The sequence below is a fragment of the Oncorhynchus clarkii genome, chromosome 5 (genome assembly GCF_045791955.1).
Source record: "Oncorhynchus clarkii lewisi isolate Uvic-CL-2024 chromosome 5, UVic_Ocla_1.0, whole genome shotgun sequence".
Classification (NCBI taxonomy): Eukaryota; Metazoa; Chordata; class Actinopteri; order Salmoniformes; family Salmonidae; genus Oncorhynchus; species Oncorhynchus clarkii.
The window spans coordinates 75,437,287-75,452,082 of NC_092151.1; the positions used below are offsets into that span (position 1 = coordinate 75,437,287).

Genomic DNA, 14,796 nt, shown 5'->3' on the forward strand with positions numbered 1-14,796 from the left:
TGGCTTAAGGAGCGCTCTGAAATATGCGCTCGTATCATCGTGTTCCACCGGATCGAGTTCTCATATCACACCTGCTATAGCGTTAGGCTCAGAGACGGAAGAGGAATCGAAATATTCCACTCGCTGTTTTTTTCTGGTTCAATGAAAGTCAATGAAGAATTTACTATGTAGACCAGACCCAGCTGCTATTGCATTGGTGTCTATGGGAGACCCACCCCGTTAAGTAGACCGGAAGTGACACTTTTATTCAATGGTAATCGGACTGAGTGAACTCTTTATTTATCCATCATCTTTGGTTTGCTAAAACCATTTATATTTTCAATGTCCTCCGCCATAGCCTGGCTGGCGCGACTCAAGTGTCTCATAGCGCAAAGAGAGATGTACTTCGAGGTGTTTTAGACAGACCGTCTTCGCCCCGTCAGAACATATTTCAATGCAGATTCAGGTGCGCAATATTGGATACCTCGTAGGCTACCTCGTATGAAGCACAAACTATACATTCGAAATTGAAAATAGAACGCATGTTGTGTAACCATTTCACTCCCAAACAGGACATTTAATGGCCGAGATTTATTTCCCAAGTCGGCATTGAGCAATTCCGTACATGCGCTATTGGGCTATAGGATTTTGGGGTAAACGAATCCAAGTGGACCGCGTAGAAATAGCTTGTGGATGTTATCCTAATACCTTGGGCAATGTGCATTGAACTGTGCTATTTGGATATAGTTCAAATACGCTGGATAAGACATCATCCATTTGCAGTGCTATCAAAATGCTAGAGCGAGGAGGAAAAATGCTGTGTCACATTTGGAGGCCACTCACGCGCATCCCGTGCCAGCCAGTCTGAGCCAGAGCCAGTGCATGCGCTCAGTGCGCCATCGATGATGTTGTGGGATATATCCAGTCTGGTCGACTAAACCGGCGATGTATTTACCACGCTATGTGTTATATATTTTTTAAAATCGACATAGTCACATACAGCCACTGGACTTTTCATTCAATCTATGTAGCCTACAGTAGCGCTGGTGAACATTATGTTCTATGTAGGAGGAGGTGGTGGGTAGCCTATGCAATTTCAGTTGTCGGCGTACTGATCCCATTTTGGAACACAGTAAGTAGCCGAAGCTCTTCATAATATAGGAACCATATAACCTACAGTAGCTGATGGATAACGCAGTGTTTAGCCTTTCTGTCACATGGCAATGTAAACAAGGCATATTTAAAATCTGACTACTGCCCTTAAATGTGGTCCAGCAGCTTGTGAATACAGTAGCCTACAGTAGTGTAGACGAGTTTTTAGTAAACTCCACGATGTTGAGACACCCAGTTAACAGCGTAGCTACCGGAAACATGGCCACTTTTGATTGTGGGATGCTGTGGAATTGGGACAAAGCCCCAGCTGATGTTAAAACGCTATAGGCTACCTCTATCAATGCTTTGCGTTAAAACGCTATAGGCTACCTCTATCAATGCTTTGCATATCCCACATATGTCCCACATATTTGTGAATACTACATCAGCATTGTACTGCCTATGTTATATTTACAACTAAATAATTGACATGGAGTTCTATTTTTATTCAGGATAAGACATTGGATCTATGGTAGGCCTAAAATGAATATTTTACTGTCTCTGAAGTTCAAATGTCAATTTCTCCTCTCACCTACCCAGGCTTTGAACAGATTTTCATTACATTTTGTTTGTGTGACTGCTCTTGCCTATCAGTGTTTTGTTACTTGTCGTGTTTTATGTTTTTGTGTGGACCCCAGGAAGAATAGCTTCTGCAAAAGCTAATGGGGATCCGAATAAATCAATTACATGCAACAATCTAGTGCATATGATTGCTCAGTTTAAAATATGGGCATGTTGCACAACACAGTTGCCTATTCTTGACACCAAGAGGCTGGGTAGAGTAGTGATCTGCCCAGCAAACCATAGCCTTCCTCAGTGTGATAATGCTCACCATTGGGATGGTTGATTTCATGTCAATGGTTCTACTGAGTGCTCTGATTGGATGTTTTAGATGCCAATCATTATTTGTTGACAAATGAGTGATTTGCATAGCTCTTCAGCACTTGACCTACTTTGGAAAATGTCCATACTGAGGTTAGCTTAGGTCTTCAGTCAGTATGCCAGCCAAATTCTACATAACTAGGCATAATCCTCCAAGCTGCTGTTCTAGTCCTAACCCTCTTGTGCACAGCTGGCAATATAGCTGAAAATATAGAGTTGGTATAGTGGTTTATTTGAACTTGGAATATATGTCTGCTTTAGTTGCACATTTATTTAACTAGGCAAGCCAGTTAAGAACAAATTCTTATTTACAATGACAGCCAAGGGACAGTGGGTTAACTGCCTTGTTCAGGGGCAGAATGACAGATTTTTACCTTGTCAGCTCGGCGATTCGATCTTGCAACCTTTCGGTTACTGGCCCAACACTCTAACCACTATGCTACCTGCCGCTCCAATTTATAACAACATAAGTGTTCTCAACCAATGTATAAAGGTGAACTATAACAAATGCGTCACTAAATCTTGAAGCTGGGACAAGTACACAGTGTACTGTCTACATTTCTGCTCACTCAAGAGTTCAGTTCCGTCTTAAAGCAACCCCAACATCTGGGCCTCTGTGTAGTGTGTAGGGAATAGGGCGAAAACTTGATCCCCAACTTGCACTGCCTCTGAAGTACAGAAATGTGTACCAGTTGATTTCCATTATATTTCAGCATTTGGATTTCCATTATATTTCAGCATTTGGATGTGGAAAACTGACTTTTGCATCCACATGACTTTTCCACCAACACCCTTAACCACATTTGACTGAAACTAAACCACAGTCTAGTCTGCTTGCAAGTGTGACCTTCATAAAAACACATGGGCATTGTTCTAATCACTAGTTCTCTCTGGCATGGTGTCAATGGGCTCTGCTTTTGTCTTTTACACATTTATATGCAGTGGAGAAAGGCTAGCTAGAGGAATTATACACAGATGTTCCCTATATAGTGTACTACTTTTTACCAGGGCCCAAAGGGCTCTGGTCAAAAGTACTGCACTATATAGGGAATGTGGTGCCATTTGGGACACATCCTTAGTCTTGTGGTAAGCAGAAGGACATTTAGGGCATTGGTCATGTTGGTATTATGACGGCACTAGGGAATATGTGGCATGCTATTCCTGTAGGCTGTGTCGATAGGTTACCCTCTGGATGAATGAATGATGAACCACTGAAGGTGATAACATGGGCCAAGTGCATCACTCTGGACAGCAGGTCTCAGAGGAATGTATTGTAGCGATCCTTGCTATATGAGCCATGTTACAATTCCCAGAAGTGGGATGGCGGCTGTGAGGCCATCGGAACGCACTACCCAGACTGGTGAGGAGGCTGAGTAGTTGAAGCATGGAGACATGCATTACCATTGGGAGGGGGCAGTGTAGCGATCCTCGCTCTATGAGCCATGTTACAATTCCCACCAAGGGGGTTAACCCTACTTGCAGGATGCGTAGGGTGTTTGCCTTTCACGCCAGCAAACCCGGGTTCCCTTTACTGCACTGCCCTACAGTATCATGAATGAAAGTGTATTCAGTTCACTTCCAAGACTACTGCCATCTTGGACAGGTTTCTCTTGCAAAATGGATTTGAACTCAGTGAGACTAAACTGTATTTATAAAGGTTAAAAGATGATGGTACCCATTAATGACATTTGAGAATGAATGTTGAATTATCCTATAGGGTATCAGAATTGAAGGATCTCAGATGATATAATCATTATATTGAAGTATTTATTTATTTGAAGACAATATGTACAATTAGACATACGATGTTTGAGACCGCAATTAGCTTAAATGCACACAATTACAAATGAGCTACAGAGTACTCTGCCTATAGCAAACGTGTGACTGATTGTCTGACTGTTCACTTTACTTTCCAGGTCTCTATTCAAAGGACAGAATTAGGGACCACCCTTAGTTTTTTTTTTTGTTCTCTGCAAGACAGACATTCTTAATTCCCCTGCCATCTTTTCTATCTGGCTGTCAGTTTTTAGTAAGGCTTTGGGTTTGTTCTTAACGCGTGGGTTAGTCACATCAAAGCCCAAATAAGTTTCATATGATGAAGGGTATGTATAAAGCTAGAGATCACGAAGACAAGCAAAGACAAAGAACAAAGACAGTAATGACAAACCGTTTTTGATTAGATAATAAAGTTTTAGATGGAACATGTCATGACTACGCCTATGTCGATTAGCTTCAGAAATGGGAAAAAAATGCAGAGCCCTGCTGTTCTGCTGGTTCTTCATAGCTTGTTCTCCATCTTATTTTTTAAATAGGAAGCCAATTTATCAGCATTGATCAAAACTAGTTCTCATGGCTCGCTCTTGTCCCTCTGCAGCAGATATACAGTGTCTTTGGAAAGTATTCAGACCCCTTAACTTTTTTTTGTTGTTACAGCCTTATTCTAAAATTGATTAAATTGCTTTTTTCCCCTCATCAATCTACTACACACACTACCCCATAATGACAAAGCAAAAACAGGTTATTAGACATTTTTGCAAATGTATTAAAAATAAAAACGGAAATATCACATTTACAAAAGTATTCAGACCCTTTTACTCAGTACTTTGTTGAAGCACCTTTGGCAGAGATTACAGCCTCAAGTCTTATTGGGTATGACTCAACAAGCTTGGCACATTTGTATTAGAGGTCGGCCGATTATGATTTTTCAACGCCGATACCGATTATTGGAGGACCAAAAAAGCCGATACCGATTAATCGGCCAATTTTTTTTTGTTTAGTTTTTTTGTTGTTGTAATAATAATAATAATAACAACAATACTGAATGTACATTTATTTTGACTTAATATAATACATCAATAAAATCAATTTAGCCTCAAGTAAATAATGAAACATGTTCAATTTGGTTTAAATAATGCAAAAACAAAGTGTTGGAGAAGAAAGTAAAAGTGCAATATGTGCTACGTAAGTGCTAACGTTTCAGTTCCTTGCTCAGAACATGAGAACATGAAAGCTGGTGGTTCCTTTTAACATGAGTCTTCAATATTCCCAGGTAAGAAGTTTTAGGTTGTAGTTATTATAGGAATTATAGGACTATTTCCCTCTATACCATTTGTATTTCATTAACCTTTGACTATTGGATGTTCTTATAGGCACTTTAGTATTGCCAGTGTAACAGTATAGCTTCCGTCCCTCTAGTTAGCGCGCGCTAACTAGCTAGCCATATCACTTCGGTTACACCAGCCTCATCTCGGGAGTTGATAGGCTTGAAGTCATAAACAGCGCAATGCTTGATGCACAACGAAGAGCTGCTGGCAAAATGCACGAAAGTGCTGTTTGAATGAATGTTTACGTGCCTGCTTCTGCCTACCACAGCTCAGTCAGATACTTGTATGCTCAGTCAGATTATATGCAACGCTACATAATATCTAGTAATATCATCAACCATTAACTAGTGATTATGATTGATTGTTTTTTATAAGATAAGTTTAATGCTAGCTAGCAACTTACCTTGGCTTACTGCATTCGCGTAACAGGCAGTCTCCTTGTGGAGTGCAACGAGAGAGAGGCAGGTCGTTATTGCATTGGACTAGTTAACTGTAAGGTTGCAATAATCTGTATTTGGGGAGTTTCGCCCATTATTTTCTGCAGATCCTCTCAAGCGCTCTCAGGTTGGTTGGGGAGTGTCGCCGCACAGGTATTTTCAGGTCTCTCCAGAGATGTTAGATCGGGTTCAAGTCCGAGCTCAGGCTAGGCCACTGAAGGACATTCAGAAACTTGTACTGAAGCTATTCCTGCATTGTAATGGCTGTGTGCTTAGGGTCGTTGTCCTGTTGGAAGTCGAACCTTCGCCTCAGTCTGAGCGCTCTGGAGCAGGTTTTCATCAAGGATCTCTCTGTACTTTTCTCCGTTCATCTTTCCCTTGATCCTGACTAGTCTCCCAGTCCCTGCCGCTGAAAAACATCCCCACAGCATGATGCTGCCACCACGACACTCCCCAGTAATGGTGCCAGGTTTCCTCCAGATGTGATGCTTGGCATTCAAGCCAAAGAGTTCAATCTTGGTTTCATCAGACCAGAGAATCTTGTTTCTCATGGTCTGAGGGTCCTTTGGGTGCCTTTGACAAACTCCGAGCGGGCTGCCATGTGCCTTTTACTGAGGAGTGGCTTCTGTCTGGCCACTCTACCATAAAGGCCTGATTGGTGGAGTGCTGCAGAGATGGTTGTCCTTCTGGAAGGTTCTACCATCTCCACAGAGGAACTCTGGAGCTCTGTCAGAGTGACCATCGGGATCTTGGTCACCTACCTGTACAAGGCCCTTCTCCCCCGATTGCTCAGTTTGGCCAGGCGGCCAGCTCTAGGAAGAGTCTTGGTGGTTCCTAACTTCTTCCATTTAAGAATGATGGAGGCCACTGTGTTCTTGAAGAACTTCAATGCTGCAGAAAATGTTTGATACCCTTCCCCAGATCTGTGCCTCGACACAATCCTGTCTCCGAGCTCTATGGACAATTCCTTCGACCTTATGGCTTGGTTTTTGGGACCTTATATAGACAGGTGTATGTCTTTCCAACATCATATCCAATCAATTATATTTACCACAGGTGGACTCCAATCAAGTTGTAGAAACATCTCAAGGATGATCAATGGAAACAGGATGCACCTGAGCTCAATTTCAGGTCTCGTAGCAAAGTGTCTGAATACTTATGTAAATAAGGTATTTCATTTTTTTTTATTTTATACATTTGCAAAAATAAAATAACTGTTTTTGATTTGTCATTATGGGGTATTGTGTGTAGATTGATGAGGGAAAAATGAAGAGGTCTGAATACTTTCCGAATGCACTGTATGGTGAGCAATATGTTTGGCACATCGAATTGCAATAAAATCACAGTATTGAATCGCAATATATATAGAATCATGAAAATCGCGTATCGTAATAATATCGTATTTTGAGGTCCCTGGCCAGTCCCAACCCTAATGTTCATGTAATAATGAAAGAAATGAGTGGCAGATAGCCTAGAGGCTATGTCGTAAAAATACTAGTCATAATAGGGAATGTTGCCATATGCAATTTTTTTTCTTTACTAGGCAATTTGGTTAAGAACAAATTCTTATTTACAATGACGGCCTACCGGGGAACAGTGGGTTAACTGCCTTGTTCAGTGGCAGAACGACAGATTTTTACCTTGTCGTCTTGATCCGGCGACCTTTCGATTACTGGCCCAACTCGCTAACCAGTAGGCTACCTGCCGCCTCATGTTTTTGAAGATGTATTGTTCTTTTCTTCAATGATGTGTGTTCTGCATTTTTATTGCAAAAATCTGAGTTTATCAGTGATGACTGATTTTCCAAATTGCATGTAGTCAAATTAGGACCTATAGTGAATCTAATCAAGACATTTAATGTAATGTAAATCCCGCAGATTTAACATTTTGGGCTTAATTCATTTTCGGAAGGTTTAATTGCACTTGTTTGTTAAATCATGTGTATATTATGTTTGTCACTGTTTAATTAATACGTCTGCTTTCTGTTGCAGTGATGTTTACTCTTACCGAGGTAGCCGCCCTGAATGACATCCAGCCAACCTATCGGATCCTGAAACCATGGTGGGACGTCTTTATGGACTACCTGGGCGTCGTCATGCTGATGCTGGCCATATTTTCTGGAACCATGCAGTTAACCAAAGACCAGGTGGTTTGCCTTCCTATCCTGGAACCAGCTTCAGAGGACCCCAGCGGCTTCACAACACCGCAGCCAGCGGAGGGGTCTGGTTCTGGGTCAGGGAACGGAGGAAGTAGGGTGACGCTAGCCGCCACTCCCCTAGTGACTAAGGATCTACCGGATAGTGTTGTTCATCAGATTCACTTTACACATTCTGGTGGTGTTGGACAGCAGCCTCTGCCAACAGGCGTCAGGACAAACCTGGACTTTCAGCAATATGTTTTTGTCAATCAGATGTGCTACCATGTCGCACTGCCGTGGTATTCTAAATACTTCCCATACCTTGCTCTCATACACACCATCGTCCTCATGGTCAGCAGTAACTTCTGGTTCAAATATCCAAAGACTTGTTCGAAAATAGAGCATTTTGTGGGGATTCTGGGGAAGTGTTTTGAGTCTCCTTGGACGACCAAGGCATTATCTGAGACGGCATGTGAGGACTCAGAGGAGAATAAGCAAAGGCTCACTGGTGCCCCTTTCCTGCCAAAACATTTCTCAACCAGCAGTGAAGAGGGAAGTCCTAACCAGTCCACCCCGATGCTGGCTAAGTCTGGGGTCAAGTTCACTGCTGATAAGCCTGTCATTGAAGTCCCATGTATGACCATACTAGACAATAAAGATGGAGAGCAGGCCAAGGCCCTATTTGAAAAGGTTAGGAAATTCCGTACCCACGTGGAAGACAGTGATTTGATCTACAAGCTCTATGTTGCCCAAACAGTGATCAAAACTGTGAAGTTCATTTTGATCTTGTGTTACACAATGACGTTTGTTGCTGCCATTGACTTTGACCATGTGTGTGAGCCTGACATAAAACATTTAACTGGATACACTAAATTCCAATGCACACATAACATGGCATTCATGTTAAGGAAGCTGCTTGTCAGCTATATTTCCCTTGTCTGTATATACGGCCTAATCTGTATATACACTCTCTTTTGGCTCTTTCGACGACCTCTCAAGGAGTACTCTTTCGAGAAAGTCAGAGAGGAGAGTAGCTTCAGTGACATTCCTGATGTGAAGAACGACTTTGCGTTTCTCTTGCACATGGTGGATCAGTACGACCAGCTGTACTCTAAGCGTTTTGGTGTCTTCCTCTCTGAAGTCAGTGAGAACAAGCTGCGGGAGATCAGCCTGAATCACGAGTGGACATTCGAGAAACTGAGACAGCATGTAACCCGCAACGCTCAGGACAAACTGGAGCTCCATCTCTTCATGCTGTCAGGTTTGCCAGACGCTGTTTTTGACCTGACAGATCTGGAGATCCTGAAGCTGGAGCTGATCCCAGAGGCCAGGATAACAGCCAAGATCTCCCAGATGATCAACATTCAGGAGCTACACTTCTACCACTGTCCTGCCAAAGTCGAGCAGACCGCGTTCAGTTTCCTTCGTGACCACCTCCGGTGCCTTCATGTCAAGTTTACGGATGTAGCCGAGATCCCCACTTGGGTGTACCTGTTGAAAAGTCTGAGGGAGCTGTACTTGGTCGGGAATCTGAATTCTGAAAACAACAAGATGATCGGTTTAGAATCTCTCAGAGACCTGAGGCATCTAAAGATTCTGCATCTAAAAAGCAATTTGACGAAGGTCCCGACCAACATAACAGATCTCTCTCCACACCTGATCAAGCTGGTGGTACACAATGACGGTACTAAACTCCTGGTACTGAACAGTTTGAAGAAAATGATGAACCTAGCTGAACTAGAGCTTCACAACTGTGAACTGGAGAGGATACCCCATGCTATTTTCAGTTTGACCAACCTGCAGGAGCTGGACCTGAAATCCAACAACATTCGTACCATTGAGGAGGTCATCAGCTTCCAGCACCTCAAGAGGCTGATCTGCCTCAAACTGTGGCACAATAAAATCATTACCATTCCATTGTCAATAAGCCATGTCAAAAACCTTGAGTCCCTCTACCTTTCTCACAATAAACTTGAATCTCTGCCCGTACCCTTGTTTAACCTGCTCAAGCTGAGGTATCTGGACATTAGCCACAACTCCATAGCGGTGATTCCGCTGGAGATTGGTTTTATGCAGAACCTCCAGCACTTTGCCATTACAGGCAACAAGGTGGAGGTAGTACCCAAGCAGCTGTTTAAGTGCACCAAACTGAGGACACTAAGTCTGGGACACAATTGTATCGCCGTCCTTCCAGAGAAGATCAGCAATCTGGTGCAGCTAACAAACCTGGAGCTGAAGGGAAACTGTCTGGACCGCCTGCCGCCCCAGCTAGGCCAGTGTCACCTCCTCCGCAGGAACTGCCTGGTGGTGGAGGACCACCTGTTTGACTCACTCCCCCTAGAGATCAAGGAGAGTATCAATCAGGAAGCCAACGTGCCCTTTGCTAATGGGGTGTGAGTGTGGCAGGACAGTGAGAGTCACTTTACCCATACAGGAGTGGGATTACAAAAATGAGAACTGTCCACAGTCAATGTTTGTAATTACAACAAGAAAGGTTTTTGCTCAGGGCTGACTCGTCGTGAAAGAACATTATGTTTTAGACGGGTATAAAATGGCACTGTGATCACTCATTATGAAAGAAGATCCCAGGGACTGTGGAAAAAGCCATAAGTATGGTCTAGTTCAAAAACGGTAGGTTAGTTCCACAGTTATGGGCTGGTTCCATAGTGGTGGTCTGGTTCAAGAGTGATTGGGTGGTTCAAGAGTGATTGGGTGGTTCCAAAGTGATTGGGTGGTTCTAGAGTGATTGGGTGGTTCCAGAGTGATTGGGTGGTTCCAGAGTGATGGGCTAGTTCCAGAGTGATGGACTGGGGTGTAATCATTAGTCCAAACAGTTGCAAAACATAATATTTTGCAACTAAAACTAGTGTTTCTATTGGACAATTCAGGTAGGTCCTTCCCCGTTTCATTCCATTTGCTTCTGTTTAAATGTTTTGCAACAGAATCGGCGTAATGACTACATCCCTGGTTCCAGAATGAGGGTCTGGTTCCAGAGTGATGGCTAGTCCTAGAATGACGACCATGTTTGTGTTAGACCACAAAATTATTAGTCAATGTTCTGAGGAAAATGGATGCTCCTCTTAATTATGGAACAGATAATGGTGGTGTAGAATTTATAGATGCGAGGGATACATGATCTGATGAGATTTTGTTTGTTTTCTTTGTTTTATAGCAACATTATGGAACACCGTTTGGGTCTTTGCGTGTCAAAAAAGATAAATAATAACACTATTTTTCGTGTCAAATAAGCTTGTTGATCAATCAGGACCTGAATATGACTGCACGTCACATAATAATTTAACGTGTTCATAATTTGTTTTACGTAGTTATTACACATTGATTACACTCACTCGTATTTCATATGTCACAACGATTCATCGATACGTATGCTATGATACTAGTACAGTGCTGGTCATAAAAAAGCTAGCTAGCTCATGGATGCAAACAATGTCTTCCCCAAAAACATAGCAAAACGACATCTGTTTCAGTAGCTATAGTTAGCTAGCTAACTATATAGCTAGGTATCATCATCTAAAATAACCCTAATTTACAAGACAGTTCTTATTTGATTAATGGTGGTCGGACCCATCTATGTGAAGCTAGCCACAATAAGGATTTGCCACAATAGTGGACTTTGCGGTTAGCCTTCAAAATAAAAGTATGTCAATGACAGTGTTGCAAATGAATACAAATTGTAGAATTATGCCATAATTGAATAGATCATGATAAACGAGTTTGGAATGGTATATAAAATCAACAAAATACAATAATTTGTCAATAATTTGTTGAAGTCACACTGGATGTATTAGACTTTAGAATTTAATTGGGGCATACTTATTTCACTGTACAGCTTTACCTAAGGATTGTGGATCAATGACATGGGGTATCAGTCTACTCAGTGACGCACAGAGAACATTAGCATCGTAGCTCTTATTGTGGGACTCTGAAACTGAATTGAGACACATTTGTCAACCTGTGTATTGAACACTATTCCAGAGGAAAAATAATACTGTGTGGATATTTGAGCCTGATAACTCTGAGGACGTTGGGGGAAAAATGTATTGAGTAGACTGATACCCCATTTCTTTGATCCCCAATCCTTAGGTAAAGCTGTATAGTGCAATATGCATGTCAATGCAAACAATAGGCTGACTAGGGAGGTGATTTCACAGTCACACTCCTGCAATAAGAGCTACAACACTAATACTTGCGTAAACTCTTCAGTTGTGTTCTATGGGTGTCACCGAGTAGACTGATACCCAATTTAATTGCTTCACATTCCAACCTTGTTTAACATGATCTAGTCTAAATATGGCATGATTCCACCAATTGCAGACTTCTGCATCACTTTCAAATAGGTACTATTATTTTGAAGGCAAATCGCAAATTCCACAATTGTGCCTAATCCTTATTGAGGCTAGCTTCACAACACATAACCCGGTCAGGTCGAGCCTAATGAAGCTAGCTGGCTGCTTACAACGTTAGCTTTTGGCAACAGGGTTTAGTAGCTGAACTGAAGTTCAGTTGTAATAGGTGAACAACAAGTGGCTACCTAGCTAATAATTACTCACAAGAATCCCTAAATTATTGCTAAGAAAAATAAAAATGACTGCAGTTTCTACTTCTATTGTTTTCAGGCTGGTTGTATTGGTGTTAGCTAGGTAACGTAAACTCACCCCATTCCGTACTGTTACGAATCCCTTTTGGCCCGACAGTCTAGGGGGGGATGGTAATGAGACCCGTAACATAACTCATGTAAATTATAATAGTGACAAAGTAAAAGTGAACGAAATAACCACGACAACTGAAATAATACCGTCAAACTCAGGGTTTATTTATAAACACACGGTAATGGGGGGAGCAGGAAAAGGGTCTGAGCTGGACCCAAGGAAAGAAACAAATATGCAAAAACACCCCTAAGCTAGACTAGCCTACTTTTACAACAGCTAACTAACCAAAAATACAGTGGGTGGTCCGCCCAGTTCTAACTAGTGTTTTTAACAAAGTTTACCTACGGGTAGTGTATGCCCATGGGCGACTTGTCTTGTTTTCCCCTTTTCCCACCAGCAACAAACAAACACCATAACCAAAACAATACTCACAGGTGATGACAAAGTGCTATGGAGGTGCTCAAACAAAAGAGAGGTTAATTAATACACAGAGAGCGAGTGAAACACAGAGATCTACAAACATGGCAATTACAAAGAGATTGAGAGCCTGAAATCTACAAAGAACAGAGATCTACCAACATGGGATTTACAAAGAGATTGAGCTACTGAAATCTATAAAGAACAGAGATCTACCAACATGGCATTACAAAGAGATTGAGCTCCTGAGCAAACAAATGATGGGGTTTTTAAACCATGGGGAAGGAACTGTGATAGGGTAGGAAACAGGAGGAGGTGTGTCTTCTGATTGATGGGTTGATTGTTGACTGATTGGGGAGTGATGATTTTCACCTGTGAGGGGAGACGGAGAGAAAAGAAACACACACAGGATACACACACACACACAGGATAATGGTATCCGTAACACGTACAAATGTGCGCAACAGCAACATTCAAACGAGGCTACAAAGAAAATGAATGGGACTGTAGTGACTGTGTTGACTTCAAAATCTGGGGTGTGAACTAGGTTTCTATTCAAGCGTTGATCGACATGGTAATGGCTCTATAGTATTGGAGAAGAGTTGAAAAAAACGGACCCGCCGTTACATCGTGACGTGTCATGTCGTAACATACAGCACGTATAAAGCAACTATTTCTGTCTTACAATCTCTCTCCACCAGGTGTAGCACTTCTATCATCGTTTAAAAACAATAAATGGACAGTGACGGGGGTAAGGGGGGATACCTTGTCATTTTTTTGCGTCATTCCATGCGATCATCATTCTCAAAGCCGCTGTTTACTTCTAAGATCACTTTAGCACCGCCCTAAAAACCCGATTCAAATTCGACACAAACCTTCAAATAGGTATGTAATGACACACTATATAAAGTCTTTATAGTGTTTTATTTACATTTTAGAGGCGATAAGGTGATAAGTTGGCCAGATCGAGTGAAAAAAAGCAATTTTCCCACACAACATCTCTCCTTCTCACTATCACGCATTAGTTTCGCTTCCCCACCCGCCATTTTTAAAAAGACCCGACGGGGCTCATTGTCTTCTTGAATTATGCAGAAACGGGCAGCATGGGGGTCATGTAATTGATTCTGTTGGAAAGAGGAGAAATTGTGCTTTACAATGGTATTGACATTACAGTTGATCTGGAAGTATTACATTTTTGGGGCGCTAAAATAAGGTCAATTGTGCGGACCAGGGCGATGTACAAAAGTGAGTGAGTTTAAGTTACCAAGCTAAAGCTAGCCAGCTACCCCAGAAGTTGTGGTCCAACACAACATTCTACAATTAAACTGTGTTATTTGACATGTCAAATTTAAAAGCTTATTTAACGTGTCAAATAGTGTTATTTGACGTGTATCTTTTTTGACACACAAAGACCCAAACGGTGTTCCATAACATTTCTCTACGTTTTACCTGAATCCAGGAAAGTCCATATCATGGCTGTCTGATGGAAACCTCTCATAATTGTATGTTCGTTATTGGGTAAATAGGGTCATTTTTTTCTATTCCCTGAAAAGTGTGTTTGAAGATAAAACTTCATAAGCTATTTTGAATACATTGTTTTGTCATGAAATATTCAGAGTACATTGAGGGGAGTTAATGCTTTCAATAAATGTACAAAAAAAAATGTTAAGGTTTTCATCAGACAGCAAATATATGTGGCAGTTTCGGTGGTCCTCTCTCGATTTTTACTTTGGTCTTTTGTTATGTATATTTCATTCAGTATATTACCTGCAGCTGTGTGAAAGGAACCACTAAACTCTCCGACAAATGCGACAACCCAGTCAACAAGCCTGCCTATGCCCCTATTGTGGTAGTACTGTACTGTCAGAACCACACGGAACAGACTGAAGAATCCATCAACAAGGATGATTATAAAACACTATTGCAGGGTTTCCCAAACTCGGTCCTCGGGACCCCAAGGGGTTCACGTTTGTTTTTTGCACTAGCACGACACAGCTGATTCAAATAATCAACTAATC

General features: G+C 41.8%; 1 protein-coding gene across 1 annotated transcript; it reads left to right on the forward strand.

Annotated features, from left to right (window-relative positions):
* The first annotated feature begins 891 nt into the window (after nt 1–891).
* On the forward strand, nt 892–12,708 carry LOC139409390 (volume-regulated anion channel subunit LRRC8D-like). Its single transcript, XM_071154484.1, has 2 exons — nt 892–1,111; nt 7,546–12,708. Coding segments are annotated over exons 1-2 (2,544 nt in total). The 5' UTR covers nt 892–1,110; the 3' UTR covers nt 10,089–12,708.
* The last annotated feature ends 2,088 nt before the right edge of the window (nt 12,709–14,796 follow it).